The 21584-nt window shown below is 40.6% G+C and overlaps 1 protein-coding gene across 2 annotated transcripts in view; it reads left to right on the top strand.

Annotated features, from left to right (window-relative positions):
- LOC126260943 (histone-lysine N-methyltransferase, H3 lysine-79 specific) overlaps positions 1-21584 on the top strand; it is a 225885-nt gene that overhangs the window by 105180 nt on the left and 99121 nt on the right. For both annotated transcript variants that reach the window (XR_007546669.1, XM_049958451.1), the window contains exons 5-7: positions 445-585; positions 2430-2615; positions 2858-3125. Coding sequence is in view for 1 of the 2 variants with exons in the window: in XM_049958451.1 (XP_049814408.1) it covers positions 445-585; positions 2430-2615; positions 2858-3125 (595 nt within the window). In the remaining variant the exon portion in view is untranslated. The remainder of the gene's footprint in view (positions 1-444; positions 586-2429; positions 2616-2857; positions 3126-21584) is intronic.

Genomic DNA, 21584 nt, shown 5'->3' with positions numbered 1-21584 from the left:
CTTAAATAAAACTGTAATTTTTCTTTAATTAGCTTTCAGCTACTGAAACTCTCATTTGTGCCCTGTATATATGGCTTTGTAGTATACTAGTATGAAACGTGTAAAAAATAAATACTTTCTTGTGCTTTCATATTCTTAGGGCCTCAGAATTACTGTAGTGTGATATGTGTGTTAGATAATTCTTGCTGCTTCACACCCTCTTATATAGAAACAATGTATTTTTCATTTCTTACACTTGTATAAGTAATTATTATTGTGCAGTAGCGAGAAACCTACCTGTTTGTATCTGTGGACAGTTCGAGCAAATAGCGTTTACAGTGTCCTTTTGTTAGCCATTGAAATTTTTAATCCCAGCCTGTAATCTTCTGTTTTACCAGTTTACCAAACTGCATAATTCTTTAAATTGATCTATACTGAAATATATACTAATCTGGCCTTTTTCAGGAAAAAGGTACATCACTGCCAGCACAGCGATTAAACAAGCATCCGTCCCGAGGTCTCCTGAGGCACATATTACAGCAAGTGTATAACCAAGCTGTCACTGATCCAGAGAAGCTAAACCAGTATGAACCTTTCTCACCAGAGGTACACAGACATGTTGTGTTTGTTTCCTGCACTCATACTTATCTTGAACAGCCGCTAGCTGAATCTGGTATATTATGTAGCATGCAACTTACGACAAATTCCGTGTTGCATTTGATTTTGCAAAGTGTGCAACATGTCATTTTTCTTCTTCATTGTTGTATAAAATTGACTGAAACTGGTGTTATATGAACTGTTGTCTACAGTGAGCTTGTAGACATAAGTCCAGATAAACAGAATTGTATGTTTACATAATTACCAGAGACCAGACATAACACCACGTTAATGACAAACACTGCCCATAATCAAGTGAGAACATACTGTTCTTACCACTTTCCATTTGACTGTCATAAAGACAAAGATCTGTGTGTTTCTTATACATTTACATTCAAAAGATAATTTTATTTTGGCATTCTACTGTATTTTACTGCTGGTGTCCTCACTTGCCTCCTGTCACCAGGTTGGTAGATGTTTACCTTCTAATGAAAAGTAAAGATAACCATACTTTGCTGGTATTTATTTTTATTTTATTTATTCTATCATAAATGGGTTTGTGCAATGCCCCATACAACCACACAGAACATGAGGTGAAATTAAATACCGTATGAGATCATAGAACATGAGTACTGTGAAATTTTAAAAATTGATATTTGAGCACTTCGTTATCAGTATCTCAATTTCATAGAAGTGTTGCGAAATAATGACCACCGGAAGTAAAAATTTGCTTTTAAAGTGTTGTTTATAACTGAGTAAATTTTGCAGCTTATGAAAACACAGTTTATTGACTTGCATTGGAGGGCACAAGAAGAAGTTAGAAAACTTATACGCACTATTGTTTAACCATCTAGTGCCTTTCACCTGTGAATTCTGGAACTTTGGGAATTATGTTGTAGAATTGCATATCAGACCTCATACACCTCTTCTAGTATTCACATTTGAGAGAGAACTCTTGCATTATGACTCATATTTTCAACATGGCACAGAAATTGCTGTGCTTTCTGCTGTACTTTTTGAAGGGATACGGAAAGCATCTAATTAAAATTGGTCAAATGGAGAAATTAGAATTGGTTATTTCTTACTGAAATCAAAAACAGCAACCAATAACACTTGATTCATTATTCAGAATGGAATCATTAATGGTTCATGTACAAACAGTTCTCCACGTACATTTAGATTGGAATACAAATTTTGGTAGTATTTGTCTTGAGTGTAGTGACAGTTAGGTGATACACTACAGGCAAGAAGTGAATAGAAGATTTTGAAATGCTGGTGATTAGACTGTTAGATCAGATAAATAATGAAAAGGTACTACATCTAACTGGGGAGAAGAGAAATTTGGGGCACAACATAACTAAAAGCAATGATCAGTTGATAGAATACATCTGGAAGCATCAAGTAATGGTCAGTGTGGTAATAGAAATTGTAGAGGGAGACAGAGACGTAAGTAGAGTAAGCAGGTTAAAGCATTTACATCACTTCACAAAGATGAGGGGACTTGCATGGAGAGCTGTAGTGGTTCAAGTTTCTGAAAGCAGACAGAGCTTCCATTTTGTTTTTCCGGTTGATGATATCAGTTCCAACCTTGAACAAATTGAATACAACATTGTTGTTGCATTGTGTTCAGTGTAAATGGGGAATTTTGCAGCTGAAATAGCAGAAAATAAGTGCACAGAATGATGTTTTCATAATATGAAGAGCTGTAGATATAAAGCACCTTTATTGCAATACTTCAAAGATTTATCTTGGACCTACAGTCAGTTGCATTCATATTTCGAATGTAATGTATATTTTTACCCTTTGTTGTGTGGACTTAAAAAAATTGTTCATCAGCATAAATGTGTTTGCAGGTTTATGGTGAAACATCGTATGATCTTGTATGCCAAATGATTGACCAAATAGAAATCACAAAGGATGATGTATTTGTTGACCTGGGATCAGGAGTTGGTCAAGTGGTTTTGCAGATGGCAGCAGCAACACCTTGCAAAATATGTTTTGGCGTTGAAAGAGCTGAAATTCCATCGATGTATGCCGAGGTAAATTCAATTTTAATTTGTTACAGAAGTTGAGTTATTCAATTAGTGATATAGTTTTGACCAAATAACAAATTTATACATACTGACTGTACAAAATGAAATGAGTTCCGAATGTAACATCTCGTTACCCTTTGTTGATTTTCTAGTTACTAAAATGTATTGGTAAACGACCAAACTACTATGAATATCAACGGTACGTTTATATGTGTTCTAATCACAACTTTTTTTTTAATGTTCACTAGGCTATGAACGTACACTTCCGTAAATGGATGCGTTGGTATGGGAAGAAATATGGAGAGTATCGCCTTATAAAAGGAGATTTCCTGAATGACGAACATCGTGAAAAGATTATCAGTGCAACCATTGTGTTTGTCAACAACTTTGCATTTGGACCAACAGTAGATCACATGTTAAAAGAACGGTTTGCAGATCTGAAAGATGGAGCCCGAATAGTGTCATCGAAATCATTTTGTCCTCTGAACTTCCGCATAACTGATAGGAATCTAAGTGGTAAGATTACTGTTCTGTGTGCATTACAGTACACGTTATATATACTGAAATAAGAATATATGGTTTGCAGATAATAAGTATTTTGCTGTGTTCAAAATTATTACATGCTGTTCTGATGATAAATGTATTTTGTTTTGCAGCAAAGTGTGGATCTCTTAAAAATCTTGAGAATGGTAGGCCATTTTCCATAGACTTTCTGTATTTCAGCTGTTGTGCAGTACAGTTTGAGATTTTTTATGCAGTTTTAATTGCTTTACAAAGTGTCTTTAATTTGTAAGAGAAGCAGCATTTTGTCAGCATTCCAAATACCAAACTACTACTACTACTACTACTACTACTACCACTACCACTACCACTACCACTACCACTACCACCACCATCCTATGTAGCCCCTGGCTGGGTCTGCTTGCAACATAAGCCTCTCCATCTTTTCCTGTCCTTCCACCACATTTCCCTCATCAGTCTTCTCCTCTCTATAGATTCATGCATCTCTCTTTCTTCAGGTATATCCACTGGTACTGTCATTTCGTGAGCCTGTCATGGTGTGCCGCTGACTTCCATTGGTTTAACATGTCCATTCCATCATAATCTTACCCTTTTTATTGACTCCTGCATGGGCTTCTCTTTCATTATTTCTCTCTCTGCCTCATTCTTAACTTTATTAATTCTAGTCGGTCATACCCTGTTCCTTTGAAATTCCCTTTTGCAGGTCTGTAAATTGCTTACCTGCCGTTTTTTCATTACTCACAGTAGTGTGAGTGAGCATTGGATCATAATATGCTTATTATAACACTTTTTAGTGATTCTCCTTGTCCTGAAATATGCTTCTTACACTCTGTACAAAAAAGTGTGCTTGCCTTCCCCTTCCACTGACCTCTTTATCATATCTTCAACTGTCTTTTCTTAAGCTCTCAAGATAGTTCTCACTTTCTTTAGTATTTGACCTGTAATACTTACTCTCTTCTTATTCCTTATATACTCTCGTCGTATTCCTAGCGGTCACCATCGCTTCACGTGTCTTTGTATTAAATTTCGATCTATGCCGTCCCACTACTTCCTCCCGTACCTTTAGCTTTTCTTATTCCTCTCCTCCTCCATTTCCCCACACCATTTAATCACCAACAAACATAATTTATTTCACATTTTCATCTATAATTGTGATGAAAAGTAGAGGGGATAGTTCTGTTCTAACCAGTCTGCCTCCTCTCCTCCAACTTTTACACAACTCTCACCTCTGCGATACATTCCTTTATTCCTCTCATAGCCGGCTATAGAGTTCAGTATACAGGAACAACATTAGAAAATTCTTATCCTGTTCATAGTGTTCCTTGGAGCAGCCCTGCACAAAAAAAAAAAAAAAAAAAAAAAAAAAAAAAAAATAGATCCATTGTCAACCTTCGTGGTCTAGACCTGTAGTGTTCCTCTCACTACTACTACTACTACTACTACTACCACCACCACCACCACCACCCACCGCCTACTGCACACTCTTTTCTAGGATCTTCTCAAATACGCTGGCAGTATGATACATTTGACACATCAAAGTAATTCTTCTACAATTTTTGCAAAGTTTCCTGCAACCCTTCTAAAAAATTATTACTGTGGTTATCTTTTTCCAGTCTTTCGGTGTTCTTTCTTTTCATAAGGTTCTCGTGACATTATGGAACCACTGTCTATGTACTTACTTCATCCAGTTGAGGCGCTTTTCCTTCTTTCATATTCTTTATTACTTCATCCATTTCTGTCCACGTTATGTCTGTCTTGGCATTGCCTACATCCCCAGACACCTAATTTTCCTCGTCCGTATTTCCATTGGGGTTTAGCAATTCTTAAAAATAGTTCTTCCACATCTCCTCAAATTGCTTTCTTTCTTCCCTTTCTTTTTTCTTTTTTTGCTCAGACACTTTCTGTCGTGTCTCTCTTTGCCTTAACCGATCCGTAGAGGACCTTTTTATTGTCCTCACACACGTCTTCCCCTATTGTTACCCACTCTTCCATCCATTTCCTCTTCTCCCTTACTAACTCTCAGCCACCATCTTCTTCTCAATTTATTCCTTTATTGATTTGTGTTTTCTCTCTTGAAACCATGTCCAGAATTCCTTGGTTTTCCTCCTTTGCTGTATCATTCTACAGGGTGTATACGATCCGGGAATAATGCGGGAATTTTTTCATCTGGGAGAAAACCGGGAAAAGCCCGGGAATTTTTCATTGTTTTAGATTTCAGTTAAATTTTTGTGCTTTTGACTGGTAAGAACCAATACTCTAACAAAGGACATTACTGTATCCCGCTATTGCAGAATAATACTGCAGCAACAAAACATGAACGAGAGGAAAAAAAAAAGAAAATAAAACTTAAGTTGCAAAGGAAATGCGCGGTATACAACAACAAAACACAGTGCCCACACAAGCGTCTGCCAACAGCAAACTGTGTCAAAGGTGTTAGGAAGACTATGCAATGCTTTGTAACAACAAATTGCCTCCAATGAGCGTGACGTGACAACTGTTTAAATTAGATTCGTTTGAGCAGCTGCGGGCGGGCTCTTGCGCATGTACAGTTGACTTGTGTATGAGTAGTACCTTCTCCCGCTTCTAGTTACAGAAGTGTGGCTGGGCGCCACTACTTAATATTGCCCCGATTCGGAAATAAAGTAAAGCTGGCGCTGTGATGCCCAGAGCAGTCCGAGTTGTGGTGTGGAGGTGGGTCGTCTCCACGCGATCTGTGTTTACGTTCAGTGATTTTTGCTGTTTCCTCTTCGTTTATTGCTCTCACGTTAAATGACAACAAACGGATTTTTGCGGCCGGGAGCTATCAAATGAATTAAAATACTTTCGCATAATTACGGAAGGCTAAAATATATTATTAGTTTTAGATTTTATTTCCACTTTCCTGACAGTCGAGCATTAATCACATTGCAGAACAATGAAGTTTTTTTTTGTCGGTTTGCTAAAGAGATTTGGGTTTCATTAATCTTTTCTGCTTTATTTGAAACTAAATGTTTAATTTCACACTATTGGCTAGTTTCAACTATTCACTGCATTTCAAGTGCACATATGGTATTATGTCATAATAAAGAACCAAACGAGATAATACAGTACTGATACTCCAAGAAAATTTACATGCGAATCTGGACATATGAATGTGCTTTTTAAGCCGAATTATGCATTTTAGTATGGTTCACGAAATTCCAATGCTCTTGAAGTATCCTCTGTTGTCTTGTTTCTTTTATGACACAATGTAAGATCTTTTAATGTTTTACATGTATGATCATAGGGGCTTCTTGCGTCGTCATAGCTGCGCAAGTGCGGTGACGCCTATTATCTGGCACTCTCTTCAAACTGCTGAAACGAACCTATTTCTAACAGGTCGCAGGAAAATATTGCGAAAGGAGGTTTGAAAAGCGTTACATTCAAACCAAATTTCCTTTTACGCAAGATGAACTATATGTGGAGAATGTACAATGAATTTCTTAAATCACAAAGCACTTGAATCTTATTTAAAAATCGAATCTTTGAGGACAACCATTTAGAAGAATTTCGATCCCAGAAGATCAGTCATTTACGTCGTTATTAAAAATTTTACTGGCAAATTTGTGTGATGTATCTTAAAGTGTAACAAGCGCAAAAAAGATCGTTATATGTGGAAACTTAGCTTCTCTTCCAGCTTATTAATCTTTGAGACCAATATTACATGTGAATGCTATGTATATTATAAACCATTAACTTTTCTTATTTGTGTGTTCGCGTTACTTGAAGAGTGATTTTGCTATTGGCTGTGTCCTGTGGTGTCCTCAGCTGGCGAGATCACGTGACATGAGCTATGAGTGCCTTACAATAGCGCATCGCAATCTCGATTTTGAATGCTTTGGAAAGTGACATGCGCTGTTTGGTGGAATTCAAAATTATACCTCCGTAATACACAGCGTACATGTTGCTGCACATCAAAGGTCTTTCAAAACGTGTCCCCCCCCCCCCCCCCTCCAAAGTTTCGTTTTCTACAGTGACGGGAAATTCTACATCGGTATATAAAACTGTAAACATTCAAACAATTGAGTTTTACAGTGCTGAGGAAGAGTATACTGTCACATAACACGGAAAAAGTGTGTTTTCACCCGGGAGAAAGTGTATTTTTAACCGGGAAATCCGGGAATAATCCGGGAATTTTTTTTCATTGTCCACGTATACACCCTGTTCTACCAAGATATTTCTTTCCACCTTCTCTTATCACTGGGTCCTCTGCACCTTTTCTGCTGCTTGCACCACCATTGTTTCGAACTCTCCCCATTTCTCTTTACTGACTGCATCTTATTGTTTGGTACATTATTCATTATTTTTCAAATTATTCTTTGAATTTCTCTTACTTCAACTTCCACACTCTCGCCATACTTTTCTGTCTTTCTGCCCCTTAATCTCTCTAACCGTCACTATTAAAAGGCGATGATACTATCTAGGGTTCCGATGGTGTTGCCTCAACAACTGTGACAGTTCTGGTCAGAAATTATGTAGTTGTATCACAGATTTACTCATTAAGTTTTAGTTGATTTTGTAATGACTTTCTTAAACCTGGTGTTTCCGATTGCCAATCCATTCCTTTCTACTCCCAGCAATTACACATGTCCTTCACTTTCCTTTCCCACATCTGCATTTAAATCTCTCATTATCATGATTTTCTGTATGGTTAATTTTTTCTGCATTTCTTCTTCATACTGCTCCTTTGCTTTAGCAGAACATCCAACTTGTGATACATATGCTTGGAGAATCAAATGCCAAAGTATTAAACATTTAAAATTAAGAGTACAATGTGTTTCACTATCTATTACTATATTTGTCTGTGATTTGAGTAATCGCAGAAGGTGAGATCTTTTCACATTTTCTTTCAGATGCATGGTATCAAAGAAATAAGCCATGACAGTATGCATTGAGAATGGTCAATTATGATATTTTGTGTGTTACCAGCTAATAAGCGCTAGAGACCCACTGTTTTATCTGAAATAGCAACTTAGACATGACTTTCCTGTGCACAGAGTCAACCCATCTTTCTTCTAAATGCACACCACATTCTAAGAGTATCTATTTCTTTCAGTAATATGATATTTCTGAACCAGTAAAAAAAGTCTCTCATTGGTGTAATCATATGTATAAAATTGTGTGAACCTATTAGAGTTAACTTTTATTTTGTGTGTGCAAATATAACCACACACAAAATTTTATGTGTGTTATTATTATTATTATTATTATTATTATTATTATTATTATTATTATTATTGTTATGATGATAATAATAATGTTAGCATCCATTTTATTGTGTAAAAATGGCATTCTGTTCACTTCTCTTCAAAACTGGGTAATGTAATGTTTAACATAAAATCCCATACATACAACATATATTAAAAGTTTTTTCAGTATCTCTTAATCTTCCATGTCAGCAGGATATTGAGCCTGAATACGAGTCGAGCTAGTGAATTTTCGTGCAATGAAGAAATTGGCTTCAGAGTATCACTGTGTTATATCTTCAAGATGTATGAAATACACCAGTTTAAAAAATCACACACACACACACAAAACACCTGTGTTTCTCACTTACATTTTTTAATGTCATGCACTCACCTTTTGTTATATAGTCTTTTATGTCTTTCCTTATCACCCAGAGTCTGGCAAACCATGTCCCGCTTATCAGCAGAGGAGAGAGAGTTGATTTGGTCTCTTGGCAGCTCCCAAAACGTATCTCTCCACCCAATCACTGGGAAGTAGGCTACATCACGAGCTTAGTGGCGAATCCTGTTTACAAAAGACATTCCAGCCAGTTTTACTCTTCAGTTTATTTCTTTCGATGTCAGTACTTTGACAACCCCACGTGCACAAGTCATCAGCTGGTTCTACAATTTAATTTGTACAACTATCTTTTTGATTAGTTGAATGTGCATTATTTTTGTATTTTTACAAACAAATTTTCAAGACTTCTTAAACTTGCTCTATTCAAGTCTTCCATCGGTTCTCGGAGTTAACATGCCCTGAAGGCTAACATGGGAGTAGTGTCACTTTTAAACTGAAAAATGATGCTGGTGTGTTCAGTAATGCACGTGCATCTTGCTCTTCCCAGATTTAGGGACCTGAAGACACTCTCTGACTGCTGAGAATAGTTTTGTGATACGGGACCACCTCGCCCGACTTCCATGTACGTGCTGTGTCCACTTACATACTCTGCAGACAACTGTGAAGTACACAGCAGAGGACAATCGACACAATGCCTCGTGTAGGGTTTCTGCCTGTTCCATTCGTGTATGGAGCACTGAAAGAATGACTGCTCAAATACCTCTGCTGCTTACTTGACCTAAGGCTGAGCCTAAGTGATCATTCAGTTTCATGTTGCTGAAAATAGTTACATCCACATATTTGTACGAGTTGAGTAATTCCAACTGTGACTCATTGATATTGCCACCATAATATACCGTTTTTCTGCATTTTGAGAAGTGCATTAATTTACATTTCTGTAAATACATTGCAAGTTGCCAGTCTTTGTAGCACATTGAAATCCCGTCATCTGAAGAAAATAAGTCGGAGGTCACTATTAATATTGTCTGCCACATCATTAATATACAGCATTAACATGAATCACAGTAAACATACATGGGGCACACCTTGATTTCCACCAGACGTAACATACTGTGTCCTGCCCACCCAGTCACTAATTTTGTCGGATACTCTATAACGATACATACTTTTAATTATAAATGTTGGTATCGTACCGAATCGAAAAAGTTTTGGAAGTCAATTGTACGCCATCACTCACTACTTGGAAATGGACTGTTGTGACTGTCCACATATATGGCCAGCTTAGTTCTTTGACAGACTGAAATCTATTTTGCAGTGCGGTTGCTAGTAATTGTAATGAATAATTTATGGAGAGGAGAGTGATAGCTGTAGTTTTTTTAATTGTCTTCTTTTGTGAAGAAAGCTTACTGTACTGTTTTAATTTTGAGGATTGTTCTTTTTGAGACATTACGTAAATGAACATGCAGTTCCGTTCAGATTTCTTTTCCTTGTGGTTTAATAATTTGCAATGAGACAGAAAGGAATTAAAGATGTTAGTTACCAGTCAAATTGAAAATTTGTGCTGGACTAGGATTTGAGCCCAGGTCTCCTGCGTAGTAGGCGAGAAGAATGAGTCTGATGAGCAGGAACACTATGTCAGTAGTGTGTGCTACAAGTTCAGAATTTGGGTGTGCTTGCTAGGATAGTTTTGCAGTTGCAGTGACGTGTCCAAATGGCATAGTGGTCACCACGTCTCTAGAGTTAAGTGGGAGACCTCGGGTGGAATTCTGGTCTGGCATAAATTTTCTGCTTGCCCCATTGATATAAATCAATGCCCATTGACAGCTAATGCCTTTAATTCCCTTGTGCGTAGATTCGTAGTGGCTGCAGGATCAAACGGTGTCTGTTATTTTGGACATGTATGTTTTTTACTCACACAAATGAATAAAAAAATTTTCAAGTGTGTATAAAATTTTCACCCTGTTTTTAGTTACTGTGGCATTTAAAATTCCGAGCGATAATAGTCGGTGCCTACCAAACATAAGTTTCTATTTTGATTTATTGCCCCCTTTTTCCTGTATAAATATTTTGTAATACAATTGGATTGACAAAAAAACCTACTCGCTAAGTGGCAGCAGAGGAAAACACGCATCGACCTCTGGCAGACGGGTTGAAGGGGAAGGAAAAGGAATGAAGGAAGAGGGATGAAGGAAAAGGACTGGTAAGGCTTAGGAAATGGGGAGGATTCAGTCAAGTCATCCAGAACCCTAGGTCAGGGGAGGCTTAGTGGGCAGCTGTGACCCTGTGGATGTATCTCCGTCTCGGATGATTACCAGCCTGCAGGAGGGATAGACCAGAGATCTTGATTTGATTTATCCACTTGTTAATTGCTCTCCCCCTTGATCTCATATGCTTGAACTTTCTTTACACAAGTATTTTCTCTATCTCTTATCACAATATGGCAAGAGAATCTTTTGGTAGACACTGGAGGTGCCAAGTTGCTTGATAATGGACACATTTGTTCCTCTTTCGGTCCATTTTATGTGCACCATCCTGTGTCAGCATGAGAGCTCAAATGTATTGACATGCTGCTTGTCTCTGGCTGCAAGGGTCAGTGTCTCACAACGATGAAAGAAGATGGAAAAGAAGAGTGTTTCGACAGGCTGGTTTCTTTGTGCTGTATATTATCACTCTGTTATGCTTGTTCTTGGTGAGCTACTTCGCAGCCACCCACCCTAGCATGATCCATCTTCTAATCTCATCTTTGCAGCTCCATGTGTTACAGATGATTGACCCACAATAAAGCAATTATTGCGAGTGTGGAATTGCTGAGACTGAGACTGAGACTGTCCTTTACTTCTATTAGTAGCTCAGCAAGTTCATATTCACTGCTGGCCAAAATGGGGGGGCGGATTAATAATCCTTCCTAATTATATTTGTAATAAATTCTCAGGATTGATATTTCTAATTTCCTACCAATGAGTTTGGTATTTTGTAGCGGTGTTTCTATTTTACTCTGCATCTCAGTAGTCTGTGATCACTTTTGGAAAATGAATTAAGACTGTCTCATCCTGTATAATCTTTTTGTTGCTTAATAAAAATATAACAAATTTAATTTTTAGTTTAATTTTGTCACTATCCTATCCATTTTCTGTTTTTCTCTGTAAAGAATGCATTAAAGGGCAGATGTGTTGTTACTCTTGGTAAGTTATTCGTCAGTTTGCCCCACATTGTACCAAAAGTGTCTGAATAAATAATTTTAACTCTCTCATTAAAAATGTTTCATTATCATTTTGTTCAGGGATTTACTGCCATGTGTCAGTTTCTGCAAATTTTCATCATATCAGCAAATTGGTGCGTAGATATGAATAATATCCAGGGTATAACTTTCATTCATTTTTGAAACACATCTCGTTATTCTGCACGAGGATGCTCCACTGTCTGAAACTGTTTCTAGTTTTCATGTTTACAGTGTGGATTAAACAAGGATTTCCTCCTTGCTCTGTTGTGTCCACCGCTCTTGGTGTAGCAGCTAGCATTGCTGCTAGTGGATCACGGGGTCCCGGGTTCGATTCCTGGCCGGGTTGGGGATTTTCTCTGCCTGGGGACTGGGTGTTTGTGTTATCATCATCATCATCATCATTTCTGACAGTGGCTAGATTGGACTGTGTAAACATTGGGACATTGTATGGCTGCTGCTGATTGAGTGCCCCACAATCCAATAATAATAATAATAATAATAATCACTCTGTTGTTCTGTAAGACAACACAATACATGACTCATAGTTAGCCGGCCGCGGTGGCCATGCGGTTCTAGGCGCTCAGTCCGGAACCGCACGACTGCTACAGTCGCAAGTTCGAATCCTGCCTCAGGCATGGATGTGTGTGATGTCCTTAGGTTAGTTAGGTTTAAGTAGTTCTAAGTTCTAGGGGACTGATGACCACAGATGTTACGTCCCATAGTGCTCAGAGCCATTTTTGAACTCTTAAGTTAATTTTTTGTTTGTTTGTTTGTTTGTTGAGATGCATTATCTTCACTGAGATTTAATGAAGGGCTGTTCCTCATTTCTTAGCTGTCACATTCGCAGCTTTAATTATTGAAATGAAATGATGTGCTGGCATTGGTACACAGCCAATTTTCTTTCCCATACTTGACTAATGGGATAGGCTGCCTCATTTCTTATGATCCCTCCATCACCAGGCCTTGATTTCTACAAATGCATAATTTAATTACAAGAAAGAGCATTTGTTCCACTTCTTTGGAATTTATATGACCTCCCTACTTCAGTTTTTCATTGTTGCTGCATTCCTGCTGTTCAGAAATTGGTTTCCTCTTGTCAGTTAGCAGTGTGTGATGATGGTGACACTGCAAATGAGTTCACATATTGTTAAAATTTGTAGAATGTTTTTGATAAGTGCTTCCTGACAATGGTTCTGAACCCCAGTCCTGTATAATTTCGTATAATCTATTTTGATGGTTGCATGGACTAAGCACTTTGGAGACGGCCACTTAGAAGGATATTGGGCCTAGAAAACAAGTCATTTATGCCATTTTTAAAGTATTTCTGTCACATACGTATTTGAATAATACCAGAGAAGGAAAGTTGCTACTCACCATATAGCGGAGATGCTGAGTCGCGATAGGCACAACAAAAAGATTCACACAATTATAGCTTTCGGCCATTAAGACCTTTGTCAGCAGTACACACACACACACACACACACACACACACACACACACACACACACACACACACACACACACACACTCGCGCAAATGCAACTTCCACACACGTTTGCAGTCTCAGAGAACTGGTCTACTGCTGACAAAGGCCTTAATGCCCGAAAGCTATAATTGTGTGAATCTTTTTGTTGTGCCTATCGCGGCTCAGCATCTCCGTTGTATGGTGTGTAGCAACTTTCCTTCTCTGATATTTTTACATTCCATCCTGGATTTTACATATGTATTTGATGTATCTTAAAGAGTAATACATACCAAAAAAGGGCCAAACTTAAAGCTTTTTTTTCATATTTACTTTAGTTCTTTGATAGACTACAAATTTTAAAATAAAGACTACAGAAAGTATATTGGTCCTCCCAAAAAAAGTGTGGCCTGAATTATTGAGTAATTTCTTCCCCTTGCACTTCCAAAATTTCTTGCTCACTCAACAAATGTGATGTATTGTGTGGTAAAATTACAGCAAACTATGAAACCTAACAAGTGGACACACACAATTATGTGAGTGTGATCGTATTGACACAGTCACTCGCAACAGCAGTTATGTTCGCTAATGTTTCTTTCGAAATAATTCTAGAAGTTGACAACAAAAGGTAATAACAGTCAAGGCGCAGGTTGCAAGATGGCCATACATCACACGTCGAGAAAATCTCATCCTGATCAGTACTCGGGTGTGCTCTTTTTAATACAAACTTGTAGTCCGAACTATGTTCTGGCTTGGTCTCCAAAGTATTAAAAGTGTAAAACATTATATTTGAAGTTTTTTGAGGACTGTTTCTGAAAAATGCTTCGGCTTTACTTACTGTTTGCCTGGTGCATCTTGTTAATTTATTCATCAGTGTTATTATTAAATTGTTTTTGCATCTCTTTTGCGTGTGGTTGTAGTTAAGATTAAAAACTCACATATGTCTGAGGCCAGTGGTGTCAGTAGCTGTAAATGGTTCAAATGGCTCTGAGCACTATGGGACTTAACTTCTAAGGTCATCAGTCCCCTAGAACTTAGAACTACTTAAACCTAACTAACCTAAGGACATCACACACATCCATGCCCGAGGCAGGATTCGAACCTGCGACCGTAGCGGTCACGCGGTTCCAGACTGTAGCGCCTAGAAACGCACGGCCACCTTGGCCGGCTCAGTAGCTGTAGGGTAAACTGATTGATAAACCTTATAAATCTTGTGAACCATACATTCTACAGATGAAGTGTTTCTGGTCGTATTCTCATACAATGTGATGCAAGCTCTTAATGATTTAAGGGCTGAAACTGAATTGTGTGTGAATGTTTGTTTTCTTCAAGTCCATTCATATACAAACAATGTAGGAAAAGATATTGCTGTTTACTATAAAGGCAACATATTGAGTTGCAAACAGGCACAATTAGAAGACACTTGCACAAAGCTTTTGGCTACAGCCTTCATTAGCAAAAGAGAAATGCACACCATTCATATACACAAGCAACCACACCTCACGCACACATGACAGTCGACTCTGGCAGCTCTGGGTTGAGTGTCCTATAATTGTGCCTGTCTGTGACTTAATGTGTCTTCTTTATGGTAAGCAGCAATCTATCTTATTCTACGTTGTTGATATTCCTACGTGGAGTGTCCACTGTTTCATTTATATGTAAATTGTTCCTCTCTACAAGTAGTGACGTAGAAATACTTCTTTGTATGATTATAGTTTACGTTTTTTGCATGCCCTCCAACCAGCGGTATTCAACACAAGCTACAGGGAAATTGTTTTAAGAAGTGAATTAAGCTATAGGCAGAGGTTTCTTTATCGTCGTTTGTGCATTAAAACTTATTATTACTTATTGTTTTTCTTCTTCCAATTTTTGCATTGTTAGTCATTTCTTTACAAAATTACATCGTTTTAGTGGTACATTCCTCTTTCACTAAAATTGTAGTTCCAGTGAAAGAAGAATGATTTTTGCGGAGTGTAAGAAAAATGTGTGTAGGAATTGATTAAATCAGATCTGCAGAGTTCACTGTTTGGATGGTGGAGGATGTGAAATGCACTTTGGAACATTTTTAGTCAGTCAAAATTAAATTACTTTCTATAGTGAAACATTTTCTTCAGAAAAAATAGTAATCAATGCATTCTGTCACTCAGAGAGAGAGAGAGAGAGAGAGAGAGAGAGAGAGAGAGAGAGAGAGAGAGAGAGTTGAAACTGAAAGTAGGTGATGGCTAAGTTAATAGTGAATCATGGAATATATATTGCAAAGAAAGTAAAATGGTGCTTTTAGTATTACTCGTACCTTTGAAATGATGTTATCAGATCCTTCGCAGGCAAAGTTATACAAAAATATTTAGAAAACTGAAGTATAAAGAGGCAAACATTGAACTAGTGTGAACAAATGTCTGCAACAGTTCGCAGAATTGGTACATGCAGTCACGGGGATGCATATGAAATCCTGGAAACTTGATTTCAGTGCATTCAGTGCATTGCCGGCTTCCATTGAGTCCCTCACCAGTAATTTGTAATGAAAGTTTGATCAAATATATGTGTAACTGTATATATCTCAACAGGTGAAACCATTCTTCCTATGGCAAGTTTTCTTCCAAAGAAAGTTTTTTGGCACGTATGCTGCACAGAAGTATAATGGAGGTGTTGTTCAGAATAACTACCCAGTCAGATTATGCAGTGGACTTGAACTATTTGTGACAGTATTATTCTATAAACAAAGCTTCTACACTCCTGGAAATTGAAATAAGAACGCAGTGAATTCATTGTCCCAGGAAGGGGAAACTTTATCGACACATTCCTGGGGTCAGATACATCACATGATCACACTGACAGAACCACAGGCACATAGACACAGGCAACAGAGCATGCACAATGTCGGCACTAGTACAGTGTATATCCACCTTTTGCAGCAATGCAGGCTGCTATTCTCCCATGGAGACGATCGTAGAGATGCTGGATGTAGTCCTGTGGAACGGCTTGCCATGCCATTTCCACCTGGCGCCTCAGTTGGACCAGCGTTCGTGCTGGACGTGCAGACCGCGTGAGACGATGCTTCATCCAGTCCCAAACATGCTCAATGGGGGACAGATCCGGAGATCTTGCTGGCCAGGGTAGTTGACTTACACCTTCTAGAGCACGTTGGGTGGCACGGGATACATGCGGACGTGCATTGACCTGTTGGAACAGTAAGTTCCCTTGCCGGTCTAGGAATGGTAGAACGATGGGTTCAATGACGGTTTGGATGTACCGTGCACTATTCAGTGTCCCCTCGACGATCACCAGTGGTGTACGGCCAGTGTAGGAGATCGCTCCCCACACCATGATGCCGGGTGTTGGCCCTGTGTGCCTTGGTCGTATGCAGTCCTGATTGTGGCGCTCACCTGCACGGCGCCAAACACGCATACGACCATCATTGGCACCAAGGCAGAAGCGACTCTCATCGCTGAAGACGACACGTCTCCATTCGTCCCTCCATTCACGCCTGTCGCGACACCACTGGAGGCAGGCTGCACGATGTTGGGGCGTGAGCGGAAGACGGCCTAACGGTGTGCGGGACCGTAGCCCAGCTTCATGGAGACGGTTGCGAATGGTCCTCGCCGATACCCCAGGAGCAACAGTGTCCCTAATTTGCTGGGAAGTGGCGGTGCGGTCCCCTACGGCACTGCGTAGGATCCTACGGTCTTGGCGTGCATCCGTGCGTCGCTGCGGTCCGGTCCCAGGTCGACGGGCACGTGCACCTTCCGCCGACCACTGGCGACAACATCGATGTACTGTGGAGACCTCACGCCCCACGTGTTGAGCAATTCGGCGGTACGTCCACCCGGCCTCCCGCATGCCCACTATACGCCCTTGCTCAAAGTTCGTCAACTGCACATACGGTTCACGTCCACGCTGTCGCGGCATGCTACCAGTGTTAAAGACTGCGATGGAGCTCCGTATGCCACGGCAAACTGGCTGACACTGACGGCGGCGGTGCACAAATGCTGCGCAGCTAGCGCCATTCGACGGCCAACACCGCGGTTCCTGGTGTATCCGCTGTGCCGTGCGTGTGATCATTGCTTGTACAGCACTCTCGCAGTGTCCGGAGCAAGTATGGTGGGTCTGACACACCGGTGTCAATGTGTTCTTTTTTCCATTTCCAGGAGTGTATATTGTCACCTACCAACGACTGCTCGTATTATTTTGGTTTACCATTATTCTCCTTACTTAATCATTTGTCGATAAATCACGGCGAGATGAGCTTAATAGACCACAGAGATTCCACGCACTGTTCTATCCCAGACGGGCCATTCAGGTTAGGTCTAATGTAGCTACATTACCATAAGACTTCACAATTTGCAACACTTTTAGATGCAGTAAGATTAGATTGTAGTTACATTACATCTTTTTATAAGGTGTTATGTCATTTATTGATCAGTCTTCTCATGTTCTGAAAATGTCGTTGTTGGTTGTCTCCTAATTGCCTTATTACGATTTTAGTTGACAACATTTATCCAGCTGCTAATGCAGAACATTGGATCCATTGTCCATGCTGTGAAAATATCTCAACGTTATCAGTATGACAACCCATCCCCCTCTCCCTCTCCTATTCTTTTACTCCACTTTTCCACTGGATAATATTCTTGGTGCTGATTGTGATTGGATCTTGTTTGTGTTTTGGAAACTTGTTTTCTTCTGCAACTTTTCATTATTAATTATATGGCCCCCTTGTTGGGTTTGACTTGTCACTTGTTTTCTAAATTTTACAGAAGTGCAGATAGTGCAGGGAATGTTTGCCCAGCCTTTCCACTTTTTGTGCCTTTCGATCTTTGCACCATTTTTTCTTGCAACAATACTATGCCCAAAACCCAACTGGAGAAGCAACGTCATCCTCCGGCACACCTTACCAGAAAGGGCCCCTCAGGACTCTTACTTCCCAGGACAAGTAGTAGTCCTCCAAAAAGAGGGATATTCTGGTGGTCCCGCATGTACGGCCTCTGTAACTGAGGCAGCGTTCCTGATGGTCCCTGCAGCTCTGGACCCCCTCCCCCCCTCCCCCCCTGCCGCCATAGCACCCTGATTTGGAGATGTGTGTGTTTATGGTGTATCATCACAACCAGTGGCAGCAGGTGACCCTGTCTCCTATTTTCCTTCACTCCCCACAGAATAGTGATAGGTGATCCTCCAGTGAAACTGTAGCAATTTTTCCGTCATTTGGCTGAGTCATGTTGTCTTCTGTGCATTACCCCTGTTGGTTTGAGTCACTCTCCAGGAAACACCTCTACTCTCTGTGACTAGTGGGACTATTTTAAGAATCGCACTATGAAAGAACATAGTGATGTTTAAACGTACATTTTGTATTCTATTGACAGCAAACATGCGTCACTCAGTATGACTTCGGAGGCAGTGGCTGTTTGTGTGAAGACATCTCAGGAATTTACCATCTGCAATGTGTATCTTCCTCATGATGAAGTGTCCCAGAACGCGTTGGCTGCACTGTTTTCTCAGCTCCTCCGCCCTTCCTAATTTTGGATGACTTGAATGAGTGTTACACTTGATGGGGTGGAACGACAACCACTGACTGTGGTAAAACTGTTGAAAATTTGATCACAGAGCTCAATCTTTGCCTCTTGAATATTGATGTTTTGACATACTTCAGTGTGACATATGGGTCTTACTCAGCAGTTGACCTTTCCGTTTGCAACCCATGTCTTTCTATCCATCTATTGGAGACTCCACGATGACTGGTGCGACACTGATCATTTTCCTATCATTTGGACGCTCCTGCGGCATCACTCGTTTGGGTGTCCACGCAGTCATGCTTTCTCCACTGCTGTCGCCTTTCACACCCTGCCACATGGAGATATCAGTGTGGTTGTTTAGAGCACAACTGCTGCCATTCTGTCGGCAGCTGACTGAGATCCCCACTTCCTTGGGATCCCCTGTCGGAGGATGTGTGGAGCCTCGAAATTACTGTTGTCGTTAGAGATTGCAGACAGGCTGTCCAACGCCACAAGTGACATCCATCGATGAAGCACCTCATTACCTTTAAACAGCTCTATGCCCAGGTCCACCACCGCATAAAAGACAGAAATGAGAATGTTGGGACCAGTATGTTGCTACCATTGGACCATGTACCCCTCTTTTGCATATTTGGGCAAAGATCAATGCCTCTGTGGACACCAGTACCCCATGGGTGAATCTCATATCTCTGGGAATGGTGATATTTACAGTTTTCCAAATGCTATTGCCGAACATTTTGCTTTCCATTATACTCGAGCCTCTGTGTCTGAGAATTATCAGCAGGTAGAATAACTTCGTTTACCACATGTTGCGTGGAACCTTACAGTGCTCCGTGCAGTGAGCGGGAATTCCTTAGTGCCCTAGCCCATTGCTGTAAATTGGATCCAGTGGCAGGCTGCATCCACAGCAGAATGTTCAAACACACATCAGTTTATTGCCAATACCACATCCTTGCCATTTTCAACCATATGTGGAGCGAAGGCGAGCTCTTGTGTCAGTGGCGAGGAGACACGATTGTCCCAGTATTGAAACTGGGTCAACACCCTCTTGATATGGGCAGCTATCACCCAATTAGCCTCACTAATGTTCTCTGCAGGTTGCTTGAATGTATGGTGATCTAATGGCTGTGTCGGTACCTTATATCTCGCAATCTTTGGGCTCCATCCCAGGCCGATTTTTGCCAACGCTGTTCTGCTGTTGACAGTTTAGTCTGCTGTTTAGTCAGCTTCTGACTGGTATCAACACCTTATATCTGTCTTCTTTGACTTTGACCATGAGGTTTCGCCACATCCTTGTTAACCTCTGTGGGGTCTCCAGGGCCAACACCAATGTTTGTCTGGAACTTCTTGTCTCACCATTCTTTCCAGGTTCAGGTTGGTGCTTCCCACAGTACTCCCTGTGTACAAGAGAATGGGGTCCCACAAGACTCTGTATTGAGTGTGCCCCTTTTTATAGTGGCTGTGGGGTCTGGAGTGTTGCCCTCCCTGTATTCTGATGAATTCTGCATATATTATTGCTCCTTAACTGTGGGTGTTGCTGAATACTGACGGCAGGGTGCAGCTGCCTGTCACCGTCTTACTGTCCGTCCCCAACTACTACTCTAGCTTGATGGTTAAATGCCTAATGTGGTGGAGTCTTGTCATTTCTTAGGATCAGTCTTTGATCCCTGGTTGGTGCTCCTTCCTCATCTTCGACAACTTTACACTTTGTGGTATAGGCTGAACTGCAGCCACCTCAGCTGGGGTGCGGACTGCTCTACACTTTTGCAACTCTACAAAGCTCCGATCCTGTTGTGTTTCAATTATGGGAGCCTCGTGTACAGCTCAGCGTCACCTTCAGCATTGTGGCTGCCGGACCCATACACCGTTGTGAAATCAGCCTTGTGACAGATGCATTTTGGACCAGCCTCGTAAACAACCTACTCGCATAGGCTCGATCAGGTGCCAACAATTGCTGATCAACTGTGCAATACACATTCGCTGCTCCCCTGAACATCTGAACTTCCATGTACTTTTTCCCGGTAAGGAGATATACCTCCCACAACAGAGGCTGAGGTCTGGTGTCACAATCGCAGTTTGCATGTAAAATCTCTGCTCTTAACTCCGTCTTTCTCACCTTTGTTCATACACCAGAGAGTCATTCTTGAGTAGCCTTCTGGCTTTCGACCCGGGCTACCTTTTGACACCCGTCAGTTGTGACTATTCAGAACCTCCTGTATACCTCTACAATGCTGGGTGGCCGATTGTCTTTATATGGACCCCTAATCGTGCTGGTTTTCCAGGGATTTAATGTTCTAACCAGTCTGGATGCCAAATTTGGTAATGGGGGTACTGGAACTGAACCTGTGGTTCTCTCTATGCCGACAGTTGTCGGAGTCTCGGAATGCCGATTGGGGTGCCCCGGTTTTTCCAAATAGACTGAAAACCGTACAGGAGGCCACGGCAGTCTTCCCTTCACGCTTCTCACAGGGAATCTACTGTCCTTCATCAGTTCCACGCTGACCACACTTGACTGACCCCGGGCCACACCCTTCGACATGAGGATCCTCCCCACTGTCGGTGTGGTGCCCTTGTCACGGTGTGCGTCATCCTACAGGCTGCCCCGATTTGGCTTCCTTACAGTGAAACCTTAAACTTGCTGATACGCTGCCTTTGGTGGCGTTTGTGAACGAAGCTGAAGCAGCTGATCGTGTTTTACATTTTACGCGTGAAAGTGGTTTTTA

This window comes from Schistocerca nitens, chromosome 5 (assembly GCF_023898315.1).
Source record: "Schistocerca nitens isolate TAMUIC-IGC-003100 chromosome 5, iqSchNite1.1, whole genome shotgun sequence".
NCBI classification, from domain to species: domain Eukaryota; kingdom Metazoa; phylum Arthropoda; class Insecta; order Orthoptera; family Acrididae; genus Schistocerca; species Schistocerca nitens.
Note: the sequence above shows the minus strand (reverse complement) of the source record. Positions and strands in the feature narration are given on the sequence as shown.